General features: G+C 41.2%; 1 protein-coding gene across 3 annotated transcripts in view; it reads right to left on the bottom strand.

The window, feature by feature from the left end:
• Nucleotides 1–5,994: 5,994 nt before the first annotated feature.
• Pdlim3 (PDZ and LIM domain 3) overlaps nt 5,995–18,903 on the bottom strand; it is a 31,849-nt gene continuing 18,940 nt past the window's right edge. Inside the window, exons 4-8 of one of the 3 annotated variants that reach the window (XM_034521002.2) lie at nt 16,650–16,717; nt 11,786–12,049; nt 10,314–10,444; nt 7,874–7,985; nt 5,995–6,679 (exon numbers count right to left, since the gene is read on the bottom strand). In XM_034521002.2, coding sequence (XP_034376893.1) covers nt 6,490–6,679; nt 7,874–7,985; nt 10,314–10,444; nt 11,786–12,049; nt 16,650–16,717 — 765 coding nt within the window. In that variant the 3' untranslated portion in view covers nt 5,995–6,489. Of the gene's footprint in view, nt 6,680–7,873; nt 7,986–10,313; nt 10,445–11,785; nt 12,050–16,649; nt 16,718–17,082; nt 17,271–18,903 lie in introns of all 3 variants that reach the window. The other 2 variants (XM_034521004.2, XM_034521003.2) reach the window with 2 other exon arrangements.

Below are 18,903 nucleotides of genomic sequence, written 5' to 3'. Positions count from 1 at the left end.
ATCTACGTTTACCTGTTAACTGACAGCTGCAGGTTCAGAATTTGGATCAAACTCAAGAGCATCGCACAAAACAAGCTCACCGGGTCTTTTCTTAGCAACTTCTTATCAGACTACAAGATGTCTGGGGTGTTTTCAGCTTCATGAGATCTTTTTTTAATCCTGGGCTTAAAGGGCTATCACTAAGCGTGGATATAATCTACAGTAGTGTGATACTTGCCAGCTTGCTCTGAGGACATACCACTATGACAGGTTCACCCCCAAACTCCAAAGGCTTGTGTTTGGATGGAGAAGAGAATCTCATGACATTGACTTAGGAAGTCTTTGGTGGGTTACTGAAGTAACTTCTACAGCTGAGGCTTGATCCAATGAAAACATCTCTACAGGGAGTCCCCCATTAGGTCACCTGCAGAGTTAATTTTAACCTGATCCTGTCTATTGAGAGCTGGAAAAATAAATAAATAAAGAGGCCGCACAGTGGTGGCACACGCCTTTAACTCCAGCACTCCAGAGGCAGAGGCAGGTAAATCTTTATGAGTTTGAGGCCACCCTGGTCTACAGAGCAAGTTCTAGGACAGCCAAGGACACAAAAGAGAAACCTGTTTCAAAAAACCAAAACAAAACAAAACAACAAAACACCCAAAAAAGAATGGAGTAATTTTTATTTTAAAATAATTTATATTTTATATATTATTAGTATATTTGTGTGTGTGTGTGTGTGTGTGTGTGTGTGTGTAAGTCAGAGGCCGCTTTACAGACTCAGTGTTCTTACCTTTACACAGACCCTGGGGATTGACCTCAACTCTCCAGGCTCCTATGGCAAAGTTTTTACCCACTGAACCATCCTGCTGATCTTGATTGCACATAACCATTTTAGGGGGAACAGCATCTTAGTCTGTAGTCCTGGCTGGCCTAGAATTACTTATATAGACCAGGCTGGTCTGAAACTCACAGATATCCACCTGTCTCTGCCTCCAAGTGCTGGGATCAAAGGTGTGTGCACTGCCATGCCCAGCACACATTTCATACAATCTTAAGATGATTGTATACCAGACATTTCTTATGGGGATAGTAACTAAGGTTAGGTAAGGTATTACACTTTGAATGTTGGGTATGGAATCATGATTTGTGTTTTTTGTAACTTAAAATGCCTACCATGCCTTACTCTTAGAGAAAAGGAAATATTTTTAGACACCCTCTGCATTCTTAGCCATTATTCTAAGTTGTTTTAAAAGTTAATGCAAATATCTGATTTATTTATTTATTTGAACATATATTTACTTATTGTATGTGTGTATACATGGGTATGTACATACCATGCTTATATACATGGGCATGCACATGACATACTGAGAGCATGAAGGTCAGAAGACAAGTTTCAGGAGTTCTCTTCCTCTGTGTGGGGCTCAGGGATTTGAACTCAGACCATTGGGTTTGGCATCAAGCACCTTGACTTCACTGAGCCATCTCAGTGGCCTCTGATTTTATGTTTGGTTGTTCATCAAACAATCAAATGAAAATGATTGATAATAATCCCCCAATCTAAAAATAATTACAATAATGTAGCCCACTTTGGAGATGCTTGGTTTTACGGATCAGTCATAGGAAGCACTCTCATGAGCTTTGAAGAGCTCTGAGAGCAGATGAGAACAGTAAAGCAACTTCATGTCAGGTGATTATGATTTGCCTCATGCACTAGCAGGGGTGTGATTTTTGACAGCTGCAGATAGTTTAATTCTGGGGCCTCTGGAGGGGGCGGGCAAGAGGGCCTGTGGAGGCTGCCGCTCATCCTGCTGCTCATGGTTGATGCTATTGTGGTTGATGAGAAGTTGAAGATGTCCTGATGGTGAAGATTGGACTTGCCCCAAGGAACCATGGCCTAAAGAGGTCTACGCCCCCTTCCACTCTTACTTTCTCTCTCTCCTACCCAGAGTTAGGGGCTTGGAAGGGATTTGGGAGGAATAAGGGTTGAGGTGACAGAAGCCAATAAAAAAGCTAAATGAAGCCATCAGAGATCTGCCTGAGACAGTAGGGCAGGTGACAGGTAACACTTGTTTACTTGAATTCTTTTCACCCCCTTAGTCTCTCCTCAATGTTCTTTTCTTATTAAGGTGCAGCATAAATAAAAGAACCTTTGGCCGTGATGACATAATAATAGAGTAATGGTTACAGGCAGCAGTTTCTCTTACGGATAAAATTAGATTCACTTAAAGGGCAACTTGCCAAGTATTTGATTTTTAATATACATGCATGATGTATGCATGTGTCTGTGGTTAGAGGGTTTCCCTGGAGCTGAAGTTATAATCAATTGTGAGCTGCCAGATGTGGGCGCTGGGAAATGAACTTGGGCCCTCTGTAAGTAAGAGCCATGCATGTTCTAACCATGTTGTCACATCTCCAGCCCTACGTGAACATTTGTTAACTAGAGGTGTTAATAAACAGACCCAAAGCTGCATCCTGCCTACCTTGGGTGATCTTATGTTGGGCAACTGAGAAACTTTATCTTATATAGTAATGAGTAAGATTTTAATGGGAGACACTAATATGCTTTATGTTCCTCTGCTTAACAGCTACAAAAGTTTATGGTAACACGGATAGTTTGGTTTAGTATTTTGGCTTTCCACAGCTTGTAAATCTAAACAATGTCCAAGCCTTTCCTTCTTTTTTTCCCTCAAGGGAGCTAAGTCAAAATCGATTGTCCTTCTTTGTTTGTTTATTTTTGTTCATGACATGAGTTTCTTCTACATAGAATTTCTGGTGTGAATTTTGTACAAAAGGATAAAATACTGTGTCAGGAGAATATTTCTTTCTCATTTGTTTGCTTTAACAAATTCTTTGGGGCTGGAGAGATGTAGTGTTTAAGAGTCTTGGCTGCTCTTCTAGAAGACTCAGGTTGATGCCCAGGAGTCACACGGTGATTCATCATCGGCAACTCTAGTTCCAGGAAACCCAACCCTTTTCTGGCCTCCATGACTACTTTATATTCATGGCACACAGACATTCATGCAGGCAAATTACCCACACACATAAAACTAATAAAGTGTTCAAGAAAATGCTTTGAAAAATTCCTTTCATTTGTATCATATTTGTATCATATAATATTTTTATGTCTCACCTTACGCATTTAAAAATAATTTTCATATGACATTCACTTCTCTTTCTTAATTCTAGTTGATTCTCTTAAATATGAAAAGCTTTGGATTATTTGAAGAATAGTATTGATTTTAAATAATGAATGTGCAGCTTTAGGGCATGTCTCACAAGCCTTAACCATATAAGCTAATTATCTAATTACAGCCATATCTCTCTGAAGTTTCAGATTTTACAGATACTGTTATATTTTACTATAATAATGTCTCTTATTAAGCTTGAGTGTGAGCAACTCACTATGTACTCTAATGTATTTAAAATATGTGAACTATGATTTAAAGGTACCCACCATCATTTCTTTGTTTGCTTATTGACCAACTAATTAAATGAGGCTCATTGAGTAGCCCAGGCTAGCCCCATCTTTCTGTTTCAGACTCACATGCTGAAATTACAGGCATATGTCCTCATGTCCAGCTTGGAAAATACTGTCTAACGTCCAAAACACAGTGCACAGTAATGTCTTTTCATGAGCCTTTTGGTCTTAATTCATTCTAATTTCGGTGAACTATACAATCATCCTTTGTGCTTCCTTGTCTGGTCAAACAGTACTCTGTTCCCCCTTCTCTGTAAGGCTCACCAACTCCCTGGAGGGGTGTGAGTGAACAGCATAGGGTCAGAAGGAGAGTGTGTAGGCATTGAGTACTTTGTTGTTGTTTGAAACAATTGGGATATCTGGTACTAAATGTCTTATGTAGCCAAGGATGTCCTTGAACTTCTGATCCTCCTGAGTTTGACTCCCTAGTATAGAATTACAGATGTGTGCTCCAACACTTGGGTTATTTCATGTCAAGGGAGGATTAGACTGGGGCTTTGTGTCTAGGAGGCATGCACTCCTCTGACAGAGCCACATCTGTAACCTCTAAGTGCTTCTTAAATACATCCTTGTATTCTCCTTCCATGGCCCTACCTCTAACCCGGGCTCAGCAGTGCCCGGTCTTGTCAATTCTCAGGCTTTTCAAGAATCTAGAGAATAAATCCAATTGCATCTGCGTGTTCTCAATCGCTATTTTTTGGTTTTAATTTTCTCCGATTTTCTAAGTCCACCGCCTCTCATTTATTTTCCAGCTTCCAAAACTTTGTTTTCCAGAACGAATTCTTAAAAATAACCTTGGAGAAAAAAAAAGTTTTACATAATTCACATCCTAGATAGCAATAAGAACTTAACTATTTTTAATAGCTGTAGAAACAAACATGTTTTATTGCAGAGGTTAACATCTCAAATGGCTATGGAAGCCAGGCAGTATTCTCTGGAGAAATCAGGGTCAGAGATAGTTAAGTGTCTCAACCTGGACACTGTAGGAGTAGGACCCCTGTTCTACCTTATCAAGTAGCAGCTAACAGCAGGAAGACATGGCTAGAGGACTATCTGAGGCTGTCTGCACTATCTGAGGCTGTCCACATTACCTCAGCTCACTGCTTCCCCACTGTGTGAATTTTAAAAGATCCGATTCAGGAATGTCCCAATGTCAATGGTGAGCAAGCAGAAGAGACATACAAGTCAAGGGCATTGCTGTGGGGCTTAGGTGACAGGGAAGGGGAGTCTGTGGGGCTCAGGTGACAGGGACGGGGATTCCTAGCAGGAATTCTGTGGCAGACTGTCCAGGCCTGGGACCAGAGAGAGTTCATGTCCAGATTCAGAACTCCTTGGAAGATTGAGCAGAGAGTTTCCGAGGTTACGGAGGAGTCAAGGTTAAGGCCTGACCAGATCTGTGCCAAGACAAAGTTCACAGCAAAAGCGCGAAGATCAGCAGTGGGCACCAGCAAACCCCAGTAGACCAGCAGTGCCTGCCTTCTCCAGGAGACGCCCCCCACCCCCCATAGATGGGGTCATCTTGGGATGGGGAATGGGATGCTGCAGAGTCCATGGAAGGAGTGACCCTGATGGACCTTGACCTTTCAATTTCACCCAATGTTGATTGAAAAAGACATTTCAATCAAAAGCCCATGCTGAGGGTCGGAGAGATGGCTCATTAGTTAAGAGCCCTTGCGGTTCTTGCAGAGGACCAGAGTTTAGTTCCTAGCACCTATGTAGTAGCTCATAACCTTCCACAACTCCAGTTCCAGGGAACCCATCACTTTGCTCTGACCTCTGCAGGCACCAGGCATGCGTGTGGTACACTGACATCCCTGTGGGCAAAATACTCATCCACACGCGATAAAATAAATAAGCCTAGGGAAGAAAAAGAGCCCAAGCTGAAGTAAAAAGTAAATGTATAATGGGAGAGGTATTGAATTACCTGAAACTGGAAGATTTCAGTACCCCGTGGATCAGCAGAGATTTAGGGGTCATAAGAAACACTGAGGGAGCTGAGGAAGTACCTCAGTCAACAAAGCGCTTGCCCACCAAGTGTGAGGACCAGAGTTTGATCCTCAGAACTTCTGTAAAAAGGTGGAGGCACCGACAGCTAGTGATGCAGAAAAGGATAGATCTCTGGGGTTGTTGACTCTCCAGCCCAAACAGCAAGCCCTGAGTCCCAGGGAGAGGTCTTGTCTCAAAACCCGATGTTGATGGCTCTTGCAGAATGACATGAAGGTTGATTTCTGGCCTCCACAAACATGGTCACACTTGTTCAGGCCCTCTTACATACACACATGCACATGCACACACACGCGCAGGCACACTCACACACCCACACAAACGCATGTGCACACACACACACACACACACACACACACGCATCCAACCCTTACCGTATACACAAAGGACTGAGCTATGAAAACTAAAGAGTACACAGATTTTTAAAAATATTTGTTAATTGACACACTAAGAAATGAGTGAGTGACTCCTCTTATTGAATCTGTTGATCACTACTTCACTATGAATTAAAAAAAAAAAAAAAAAAAAAACATGCTCCGCGTATTTATTTTGCTTGCATTATCCAGTGGTATAGTTGTTTGCATGTAGAACAGAGCAATCCTGGAAATGTCTTCCTGACACACACTTTAGGAATAACAGACGCAGACACCTGCAGATTTTGTTAGAGCACAGGGCTGTTATTTGGCATTACTTACTACAATTACCAAAAGCAACTTGGAAGGAAAAACAAGTGGACTCCCCCAAATATCCAGGTGTCTACACGTCGGATGGTTGTTAACAAATGGAACATGGTATTGAAACGTTATTGCTTTAAATGCCACTGTTGTCCCCAAAGATAAAGAATTACAGTCCATAGATATACTTTGCCTTTCCATGTATTTCCCTCACTACACAGTAAATGTCTAAAAGCCTTGGCTTTAGATTGGGAGGTGACTGTTCGCACTCCTGCTTGAAGTCCTCCACATCATCGGCCGGTGTTAGCGTGTATGCGCATGCGTGCATGAGTGGTCTGGTCTGCAAAGGATTTAAGCTTTGGGGTACAGAGTGACGGTGTCGTAGCCTTCTGGGGGCCTCATGCGGGCTCTCGCGTGCGTCTCACAATACAGCTCTCCCTCCACGAAGAAGTAGCCTTTCTGCTTGAGGTTGAGATTACAGTCAGCACACACAAAGCACTCGGGGTGCCGGTACTTATCCCGGGCCTTGACGACAGCACCTCTGTGGGGGAGAAGACACGGGTAGAGACAGATGAAAACACAGGAAGAGAAGAGAGAGGATGCTGGTGTAAGCCGGCCTGTTTCACAGTCAGGGAAACACAGCGTACATCGGGCATTTGTATGTGACAGCTCGACCACACCATCACCTTTCTCTGTGAGGTGTGAATAATCTTTAGAACCTCAGACAGGAAACCCCGTCCCCTGCCCGCCTCCCCATCCCAGCTTCTTTAAAAGTGGGAGCCATGACCCCATAAAGGGGGTAGTGGTGACTGAGCCAGGCTGTGAGCTGCAGAGACGGAAGTTCCACTGATGGCTTCCTATCCTTGTGGTCCAGCATTTGCTCTACCCAGTAGGGATGGTACACCCAGTGGGTGGCCTCGCCTTAACCACGGACACAGTTTATTGTTTTTTAGGAACAATAATTATTTTTGGTGACACCGTGAGCTGTACGTTTTCAGAAGTGCTGTTAAGCCACCCCTGTTTCTTTCTGTCCCCTTTCTGTTCCCTTGGTTCTAAGCACATTCCTCTTCTCCCACTGTTCTATTAGGTAACAGGGCAAATTTTGTCGCTTCTTGTGGTGGGAGAAGGGATGAAAGTGTGGGAGAAATGTCCACATGCGACACATTTAAGGATGATAGGACTCCCTCGAAAAATCTGAGTTAGTGAAGGGGGCTGTTTACATACATGTAGAGTTTCTTGACAACGGAGGCTGACTACATTTTAAAAGTCTCTATCTTGATATTTGTATAATTAAAACTACTGGTCAGAAAATGCATTTTAATTCATAATCTAATGATCCCTGCGTTTGTTTCTCTTCCATACAGAAAAGTAAGTATCCAAAGCTTGCATGTTAGTGAAATTAATTTTTAAAACGGAAATCATGACTCTTAAAAATTGTTATCATATCTATGTTTGGGCAGTTTTGTTTGTTCTGTTTTTGTTTTTACCTCACACAAGTATTTCTGAAGATATAGACTGCTGACTTCCATTCTGTGCCAATATGGGGTTATGACTAAGGCACACTGGCCGAATATGCTGAAGAGTTATTAAATGTTCTATTTTAAGTTAATGAGTAGAAATTTAACTTTTCCAAAATCGCTTTTTTTATATATATAAAGTCTTAAAAGTACGAGAGATGGAAAACTGCCAACAAGACACAGAGAGAACTCCCGAGTCAGGGAAAAGCGAGACGTACACAATACCGCTCCCACACTTGTCACAGAGCGGCATCCTCTGGGCACCGCCAGCCCCGCCGTGGACTTTAGTAACCGGAGCCCTCACACTCCGAGTTCCAGCAGGACGGTCATCTGAAAAACAAAGTGTTTCCATTTATGGCGGGGAACAGCTGGCTCCAGTTTGTACTTGGAGTCTATTTTAAAGTGAGCACTTTAACTTCTATTTTAAAGTGTTCACTTTAGCCCAAGGAATTCTTCAGCCCGCATCTGTGCTGTGGTTTCAAAGGAAGCTGGGCCCATTGCTGTAAAAGAGGCTTGGTTCTGAAGTAGGCCCCTTTAAAATAAACTACGTACAAAATGCGCTATTGGGAACCATAGAAAGATGCTACAAGGATTGGGCATCTTTCATTGGATGTCTTTTTTTTTTTTTTTTTCTGAGATAGTTTTTCTCTGTGTAGCTCTGGCTATCCTGGAACTCTTTTGTAGATCAGGCTGGCCTCGAACTCAGAGTTCCTCTGACTAAAGGTGTGCGCCATCACACCTGGCTGTTTCATTTGATGTCTTTTGCTTACCATTCCAATGACTTGAGAATGCAGCTCACCTGCCGCAAATTCAGAATCATTGTGTGTCTGCCACCTCTTACCATCCACAGACTGGAACGGGGACCGTGTAGCCAGCAAACAGGAAGTGTGCTTTCCTTTCTTTTCAGTCCCTGGAAACCTCTTTTTCACTTTTTGCGTACAATTGTGTCTGTTTTAGAGATCTCATATAAACTGAGCCAACCTGACCTTTGCTTTCATGTCCTGTTTCTGTCACGGAGCATAAAGCTCTCAAGGTTCATCCCTATTGCAGCGCTCAGAGTCTCATGCCTTTTAAAGGAGGAATAACTTCTTTCTGAGGTATAAGACTTCGTTTATCCACGGGTGCCTCAATGGGTATTTGAGTGTTTCCACCAATTTGGTCCTTGTTAAGAGTGGAATGCACTGTACAAGTGTGTTTTCTTTTCTGCTCTGAGATGTCTGTCTAGGCACAGACTTGCTGGGTCATTTTATTCCCCCCTTCCCCCCCCATAGATTCCTGTCTTTTATTTTAAAAGAAACCTCCATCAGAGATGATGGACTCTAAATGCATCTTCCTTGTTTACCTGAGAACACTGATTATTTATTTTATTTTATTTTATTTTATTTTATTTATTTTTTTACTTATCCACTTTACATCCCTCTCACTGCCCCTGTCCTGGTCAACCCCTCCCACAATCCTTCCCCCTTCCACTCTCCCCTTCTCTTCTGAGTGGGTGGGGGCCCCTCTGAATATCCCTCCCACCTGGCACTTCAAATCTAGGCTCTTCCTCTCCCACTGAGACCAGGCAGGCAGCCCAGAATGTATTCCACATACAGGCAACAGCTTTTAGGATAACCCCCATTTCAGTGGATGGAGCTTGGGGATTCTTATGGAAGAATAGGAGAAAGGATTGCAGGCCTCAAAAGGGATAAGAACTTTATGGAGTCAACTAATCTGGACCCTTGAGGGCTCTCAGAGTCTGAACCACCAACCAAAGAACATAAACAGGCTGGACCTAGGCCTCCCTGTTCATACATTGTAGCAGATATGCAGCTTGGCCTTCATGTGGGTCCCAAACAGCTCGGTCATTTCTTAATGAACTTTGTAAGAGGCAGCTGCTCTGCTTTCCAGAGGGGTTGCACCATTCACAACCACACCAGTGATGCACACGGTTTGCTATTATTTCTAGGACCTCACCAAGCCATCTTAAAGGGGCATATTTGCCTTTTGCATGACTCTTAAAGGGCAGTATGTATCTTTTGGGGGGACAAAAAGCCTGAGCTTAAGTATGAGCCAGAGGAGAACAGAACTAGGTGAGAGGTCAGCTGTCCTTTATACTGCCTGTGTGACCTCATCTAAGTCCACTCTTTTTTATGCCTTTGTTTTTCATTCGTCAAATAGGGCAAATAGTTCCTATCTTTCTGAGTTATTGTGAGGATTTGGGAAAATTATCTGCAAGGTACTTTGGCAAAGAATGAAGTGCACAGTAGATTTCATTTCATGCTGTTTGTTTGTTTGTTTGTTTTGCCCCAAGGTTGATAAGACTCTAAGGGGTGGGGCAGGAGAGGCTGAGAAATCTTATAGTATCTATTGAAAACTAAATCTTTGATTAATAAACTACCATGATGCCCTCGGCTACTGTGGCTAGAACTTGGTTTGGGTGCCTTCTATTTAAATGAGTGGCTTCATTTCATGAATACTTAGACATGTGCAGAAAGTTCTTTCCCTAAATCCTTCTGAGCAACAGCCTCACTTTATCACTGAGTAAAACCAGTCAGTATTCAGACATGCATTCCCCGTTGCTCAGTTCTCCCTCCCCACCCACCCAATATGGCCATTACAGATATGGTGGTAGATATGGCTATTACAGATATGGTGGTAGATACTAATGGTGCTCACCAGGCCCGTCATTCACCAGCTCCTGCAGCACCCTGAAGGAGCCTGACTGGCGAGGAGCGGTTGGTTCATCACGATTGTCGTGGAGCATGCGGTACACATCCGACTGAGGGGGTACTGAGGCTGTAGGTTCACTGAAACACAAATATAGCTGGTGACGCATCATCGGGAGCCCCATAAGGCAAATGACAACAAATATCAACCTCTGTTTACTGCAAGGGCTGAGCAGGGCTGACTCTCAAGTGAATCCCTTGGATAAGAACTACCATTTGAATTCAGCTAGGTGACTCCTGCCAGGACATGGTAATTTTCAAAGACAAGACTTATGTCTGATGGCTGTATAATTATAGACATGAACAAAACTGCCCCTTTTTCTCTCCCAGAAAAAAAGACAGCAGACACAGTAGTGTAGGTGGGGACTCATTTTGATTATTCTTACTCGTAGACATTTAAGTATTCTTATTTTTGATATGGAACCAAGTTTTACATAACTTGTAAGTTGGTAAGTTGATAAAATTCACCCGACAGTGTTTCAAACCACCATGTACTGCAATAATTCAGCAATGTGTTTGTTAAGCCAATTATGCAGTTTTTGAAAGAGTCACATTGATAATAATGAAAGCAGTTTTATCTACTATGTTTTTAATAAGTATATTAATAATAAACAGTTAAAGATATAATTCTACTTGTCAGGCACTGAATACTTTGTTATTTTACTATATTACGTACGAATGTGTGTGTCTGTCTATTTATTTATTTTTTGCAACATGGCTTTGGGATTAACTCACTGTAAAAACCCTGAGGCAACTTTGAGATATTGTACATAACATTCTTAAGTATCACAATAATTTATAAAAAGTTATTTTGCAATATTAAAAGAAGCAATAGGATTTTATTTCATAATAAATCTTTTAAATTGGAGAAGCTCTGTGGCAAAGGTATTTGGAACAGACGTTCATTAATAATGAAGAAGAAACTAGTCAAAATAAAGACTAACAGGACTTGACTATCTTCACTAACAACTGGAAGCATTTGCTTATAAAAACTTAAGGAAATGCAAACATTTAAAACAGCAAAAACAATTCTCCTCCGCACATTTCCACTAGAAAAATAGAATCATCTCATAATAGTGTTTGGACATGTCCCCTCCCATTTCTTTATCTACAAAAGACAGACGATGTAGGCTCTTAAGCCACTTCTGAGACTACTAAATCAGTCACTTATAAAGAACACCGCAGCTTTCAAAAGACATCCATTTGGTCTTTACGTGATCTTATTTTTATTTCTATGTCTGTCCTATCATCCATGAAGATAAGTTTTTTCACCAGGCTTAAATGTTTGCAAAACATTTTTCCTCCTTAAAGCTTTTGCATAGCCTTCTTTCCACCAAGACAAAGTTAAAAGACACCACCATCAAAGTCGACATCAGCCATGTGTTTAGTCAATATGCCACAGTTCAAAAAGACTCATATTACCTCATGGGGGGTGTCTCTCCTAGAGCTGTGGAAACCTGACCCTGAAGTGTCTCCATAATATTGTCATCTGAGTACAACTGCATAGGAGTGTTAAACTGAGCATGTACGATCTTCACGCCCGGAAGTTCCATTTCCAAAGGAATGTTAGGGGCCATCTTAGCAGCAACTTTCAAGTCACCTGGGCAGATCGTACTAATGGTACTGACGGAAGAAGGGGTGCTACGTCCACTGCCACAATCAATACCGGAAGGAGTGCTGCAGCCACTGTGTTAATGACCACGTTACGCAAAGGTGACGCAGGGAACCGGAAGAACACAGAAAACAGGTACAGAGAAGTTAGAAGGAAGGAAGTGGGGACAGAAGAGGTGATCACATCAATCTAAAACACCAGCTAGAAGGGCTTTCTAAAAGGGACGTTGTAAAATGTACATGCAAAAAGACGTGAACAAAACTAGAAGTTGCAGGTGATACTACACTTGTTGCCTTGATTCTGTCAAGTTGAGGGTTAACACGTAGAAGAGTTGTACGTAAAGCAGGAAGATAGCAAATGCCTGTCCTGGATTTTTAAAAAGTAGGCCAAATAATTTAGTTTCTGACGATATCACAGGTAAATGGTAGAGGAAGATTAGCCTGGATAACGTTTTGTGACTCTGAATTTTATAAAGTATTACTAACTGCTGTTTAATCAATAGTATCACTATTATCGTGAAGATTTAGATTAGACATTTTCAAAATAAGCATGCTTCAGTCACAAAGTCAAGCGCTGACTCCATAGTAATTACCTATGGGTACGGCTAGATAAGGATTATATTTTAGAGCTATTTTATCAATATTTTACTGTTACTATTTCAATATATTATTTTTTTTGTTCACTTATTTTGTTAAGAACATACTTTAAAAACTGTAACCTAATACAGGAGCTAGAAACAGTCAATAAATGCATTATCACCTTGCCCTTGATGATTACAGAACGAATAGTTCACCCCACATCATTTGGATGCTACTCAAGGCTAACATTTGTTTCCTTGTACACAGGTGTCTCATGCAAGATTTTGGACACACACATACATTTCCATGCAATTTTCTTAAATTTCCCTTTATGGGCAAGGTTTAGGGACTTCAGTAATATTACAGAGGTTGGTCACCCTAGCCAAGAACTAGGGAAATCTTGTATTCTTTATGGAGCTGAATTGGAGACCAGCCACACTGACATGCACTTTGTTAATTAATTGATTAATTTGGCACTGGGAATTGAACCTAGGGCCTCATGCATGCTAAGTAATCAGGCTATCACCGAGCTACATCCTTAGCTCTCTATGAGCATAGTAAATCCACACAGAGATACATTTCATGAGAGAAACTGGAATGTGTTAAGAGAGTCTTCGAAAATGCACAGCCGTTTAGAGGAAAGCAAAAAGAGGTGTTGATATTAATGTAAACCTCTGTTATAATTGATTTCCTGTTAATGTTGCAGTGAACTTGAGACAGATACATATATGTGATGTGATTGTCTTAAAGTCAACAATCTGAGCTGTGACCCCATCTCTGCATATGGGTCCCCATCTCTGCATTTACTTTAAAGGACTACTGTTTTTAACTAGAGCCCCACATAGACACCAAAACTCAAAAGGATGCTGAGCAGGGAGTTTTTTAAAGTCAATGTGGCAGCTGGTTAGTTTAGACAATACTGTCAATAAATTAGTTAACTTTATTTTTAGGGTTTTGTGTTACACAGTCCAACTTTTTACACCATCCCTTTAACTCCTGCCTGCTGAGAACTTGTTTAAAACCCAACCAGGACACTAGTTAGTTAGGTCATGTACCAAAATAGCATCTGGCCTTTTTTAGGCTCGGCACTATTTCCCAAAATTGAGTTTAACTGCTAAAAGAAAGGAAGAAAACTTTCCTCTTGGAGAGCAGTTTGGTCAGGATTTGATGATTTGACGTGAGCGTAGTAAGGTTCATGAACTTGAAAACTAAGGGTTGGAGACAGTGGGTTAAATCTTAAGGGACTTGGGCCAAATATAATGGATCCATTCAGGAAAGATTTAGAACGTCTCTGGTTTCCTGTGTCCCATGTGGGATGCTAGATTCCGGATAAACCATTATCAATGGGAATTCAGAGATAGGCTTTATTTTGATATGTAATTAGTAATCCTTGTCTGTTATTAGGGATTGGATATAGACATGGATGTGCATATGGTTTTAATTTGTCAAAGATTATGTCTCTATTTCTCCTTCCTTTATCATTTGGATTAGGGGCCCTGTGTCTACTAAGTGGAGGAAATGATGTAACAGCAGCAAGAGTGACCTTTTATAAACATTCAAGACAATGTTGAAAGAGCTCCTGTGTCAGTGATTTAAATAAGACGGTTCTCAGGGATGCTAGACCCAGTAGAATATTGTCCTGAGTTCAGAAACTTATTCTTAGTGACCCAGGATGCAGATGCTAATTCGATCTCCTGAGGCTGTTTTGGTCATGTGGCAAGATCACCTGTAAAGGGGAAGGTGACTTCAGTTACTTCAGAACCGGGTGGGTTCTTCCACAGACAACGAACTTCCCTGGGACCGTGTTTCAGACTTTTGGTGAGGAGGGTGTATTTCTGGATGGAACTTGTTTAAAACTATCCAGAAACATTTCATTTTCTATATATATATATATATATATATATATATATATATATATTCTCACCTATATTTTGAATTATTGCTCTGAGTTTAAATTGTTGCATATTTCCATATAAAAATGCTAGTGCTTTCAGTGCCTTCAGCTGTGATGAAGTAATCAAAGGAACCAGAGCTATTACTAAAACACCAGGTGCATTGACACATATACCCACTACACCTGTTTGACTTCAGATGAAACGAGCTGTTCATTCACAGTACAGTAGTAGCGAGGTAAGTAGCCTCAAAATTCTATTTCGATGAAACATCCCTGGGAGAGAGCACAATGTTGTGAGGCTAGACCAAGTAGTGAGGGGAGAGAGGAAGAAAGGCAGAAGGGAGAGGAGTTTCCACTAGCCTTCAGGCTATGTACACAGGTACCTGTTATTTATTTATTTACCTTATTTTTAGAAGATTCCTGTTATTCCATTGTGTTAAGAGGTCCGTGCAAGTGACACATGTGTGAACCCTTTGTCCTTATCTCCACATTCAAGTTAAGATAGCACAGACGAAAGTCTCTCTGACCTTTGAATTTTTGTGTAATCAAATGTGTCCCTGGGTCTATATTTATTCACTATGTTTGGCTGCCTGTTATTTGATTAGCATTTTGAACTCTTACTGCAGTGTGTTTCGTGACTGCAGGCGGAGTGGTGTGGGGGTAGTGTTGGGGGAAAACATGGAGAAAAGGAATGGAAACAAGGTATCGAAGAGGGTGGTGTGGAGCCTCAGGGTGCAGCGGGAGAACAGCTTCTAATTCCTCTGTCTCACATCCAGGAACTACTGGGAACTTTTGGGATTTTATTCCTCTACCCTGTCCGTGTGTTTTGAGCTTATTTATAATGGTCCAGGCTCATCTCTAGGTATTAAGGATCCAACAGAGGGCTGCACAGACACAGACCCTGCTTTTGGCATCACTGCATCTCCCCACCTCCCTGCCCTCCATTCATATTTCTTTCTCTGACATGAAAATTGTGTGGTTTGTTTGGAGACAATCTTCTGGCTCTTTATGTAGCTTATTGCAGGCTCTCCACTTTAAAAAAATCATATATTAAGTAATAATTTACTAGCCACAGGAAGAGTGAAGCACCTATGGGTTCAGTCACGTAACTGTGAAATATACCAGTTAATATGCACTTTAACAGTTATGAGTACTTCAATAAGCTGGCATGTAAAAACATTTAATTACCCCCTCCCCATAAAGCAATGGGAGGGCTAAGTCAATCATGCCTATGGAAATGAGCTCACCTGTGGGCTCCCAGTTTGGGGTACATGATGCAAACCATTATGCCAAATTACTAACTAGACAGGATCAACCTAGTCTGAAAAACAGCTTCCTTGGGATAACTGAAGGTCAGAATGAAATTTCCTGAAGTTGCTATTTGCTTTCAACTGAAGTTCAATTTCTAGACAAGATTCCAGGAAAGATTGTGTAGCCACAATCGCTTCTCTGGTTGACAGGTAAGAATTTAGATCCCGCTCCTTATTGTTATTATGGTTTATACAATGTATCCCAAGACAGTCAGCAGTACTCAATAACCTCCCTCCCTCCCTCATGATATCTTGATCTTCACCAGACTGAAAAGTCTCTTTCTCAAGGAGTCTTTGTTTCTTTGTCCAGACCTATGAACAGTTATTCTTATATAAGGGCTGGTGAGTTTGAAGGTACAAAGAGAAGCAGGCATTAAGGGGGATGGCCAGAGTCTGTCAAACGCAAAAAGCAATCCTGGTATCCCCTTGCAACTAACTACATGGAGCTGGTTTGGTTTTCTTTCTTTCTTTCTTTCTTTCTTTCTTTCTTTCTTTCTTTCTTTCTTTCTTTCTTTCTTTCTTTCTTTCTTTCTTTCTTTCTTTTTGCTGGTGCAGGCTGGGCTTTCCTGATCTGGGGCAGGGTACATCTGCCTGACTCAAAGGTCACTATGTTCTGGATGGGATCTCCAGGGCTTCTGGGGCACTAGTTATAAATACTCTTGGTGATCACATAAAATTTCATAGCCCTGTCATCTAGTCAATATTTACCCCTCAGTAATGGATGCTATTTGGCTACTGTTTGCTGCTAAGTGAGTTGTTTCTTTTTGCTTTTCGAAATAAGCTTCACAATAAAAAGTCACTCCAGACACCTAGCAGTTACTTTGCCTGGTGATTAGTAAGAACTCATTAAAGCAACATGCACTTCAAATTTCACAATCTCAGAATTTATGACCTGGTTCGGCCTGGAATTATGAAAGGTTTGGGCCGAATATTGTGCTTGTGTTCAAAGTAGTTCACATCCTGTGAAAACAAAGGGTTAAAGAAAAAGTCTCTCAGTGGAGGCTCAGTCTTCTGAGGGTCAAACGTAAATGCGTGAGAACTGTGCAGAAGGAATCATTTACCACCAAATATTGACACGACAAAGGAGGACGGATGGTGAGACCAGAGATCCCTTTTATTTTTTTAAAATCACACAGCCACTAAAGATATTTGGGAACTGGCTCAGGGCTTCGGAGCAACTAGAGCCAAATTCAAGATACTTCTCTTTAAAAAGGAAAGTTTGATAGTACCTTCAAGAAAACAAAGGAGAAGACAGCAAGATCTGGACCTTGGAAAAGAAAACGCACCATGAAGAACGCCGGTCAGCACTGAACGTCAGTACTTACTTTTGCGGTGAGCTGGGGATGAGGCCCCGCAGCTGTCCGTGTAGGGCATCTTGGATATTGCTAGTTGAATAGAGCCCAATTGGTGAGTTATAGGAAGCACTCACTACCTGTCTTTTGTCATCAATGTTTGCTGCTGCTACGAAAGGCTGGGCCCTTCTGTTGTGCGCGGTACCAATGGGTTTGAATTCCTGTACATGGCAGACAAAATACACAGAGCCACAGAGAGCGCACAACAAAGATGTTAATGAACAAAACTATCAGCAACGCGGTTGTTAAGTAAGGCATCGTTACCTGCAAACAGGATTAGCAAAAAGGTTAAGGGGAGGGATTAGGGTCCGCCTATCATGTCTCTGAAATTCGCACGGGCTACGTTCGTCTATCAAATGTTAGACGCCATAGACTGCACCTCATTTGATACCTCAAATTTCAGTGTCTGTCCTTCTTTTCTGGCTTCATCTGCTTCTATTGTGAGACTACAAAAACTGTATTAGAAGTGAATTTTTTTTTTTAAAGTTTATAATAAATTATCTGACTTAATGGTCTCTCTAGTTGCAGGTACTTGTGCTTTCTTCTCTATAAATACCTTTTTGCTTTTGTGATACTTATGAAATGAACCCAGGGTCCATCGCATTCCAGGCAAGCTTGCTGCCAGCACATCTGAATGAATTTCCCTCCATTTTAAGAAGTGAGGGGATAAAATCAGTAGGTGACTGAGCATTTGTGAATTACCATAGTCTATCATTTAAACTGATCTAGGCAAAAATTTATTTTGTTTTTAAAAGTACCTAAAATGACAAAACCCAAGTTGTTAATTTGTGTATGACTATACTTTTGAAAAGTAAGGAGAACAGAAAGGCTTTTAAAACAGCAACACCACACACTGAATTCCTTTTTTTAAAAAAATTGAGATAATATTGCACATATATTTAAAGAACTCTTTATGGTTGTCTCTTTCTTGGAAAACAAATGAATCTAAAGATGTGCGTGTGCATGTGTGTGTGTCTCTGTTAAAATTAAAAACAGATTTTTTTACTCTGTTGCCTGAGGGACAGGACCTCAAGCAGAGTCTAAGCCCTGAGTTTGAAACATGCCTGAATGACTCGGCTAAGTGTAGGAGCTATGTTTTCTAGTTTTGAGTACATGGGTCAGTTTCAAAACTGTTAGTTTTTGTGATAGAAGCTCCACGGGGAACTATCAGGGACGTTAAAATACACACGAGACTGTTCTGTGTACAAAGGTTTCTATTTGGCAGAACTAGCTCCATCGATCTTTGTAATCTTCATTTCTTTTGTGAATGTACACTCGATGTTGCACACAGATTTGAAATAATGCATAATTGGTTGAAATGTTTCCCCATGTGGGCTGACTGACCTTGTTAAAAGTAGTTACGATAGTGCAAATGGAGCATAACTTCAACTGCTAGTTAACCAGTCATTTCTCCATCTGCTCCCAATGACATACCACCAGAGAAGCTACCATGATATGAAGAACAGGGTTTGTCCCCTCAACGTGGGACACATGTGTTAACAGTCCCCTGATTCTCAAAAGGTTTTAGTTGAATACAACTTTGCCCATGACTGTCTAGTGTTGTTAGACTGACTAATTAATACCTGCTCATCTAATTTTTTTTTCTATAAGAGTGGATCGATGCTGAGGCCTTGGCTGGATGACGTTATTCTTGCTGACACTAGATAGCAAGAGTATTGAAACCACCAAATATAGTTTTAGAAATGACCCAGCATTGGATCTCATACAAAGTAAAAATATATGTGCAAACATTTACAGAGTCATACAGCCTGGGGTGTTAGCTGACTTCTTAAC

This window comes from Arvicanthis niloticus, chromosome 16, assembly GCF_011762505.2.
Source record: "Arvicanthis niloticus isolate mArvNil1 chromosome 16, mArvNil1.pat.X, whole genome shotgun sequence".
NCBI lineage: Eukaryota > Metazoa > Chordata > Mammalia > Rodentia > Muridae > Arvicanthis > Arvicanthis niloticus.
Note: the sequence above shows the minus strand (reverse complement) of the source record. Positions and strands in the feature narration are given on the sequence as shown.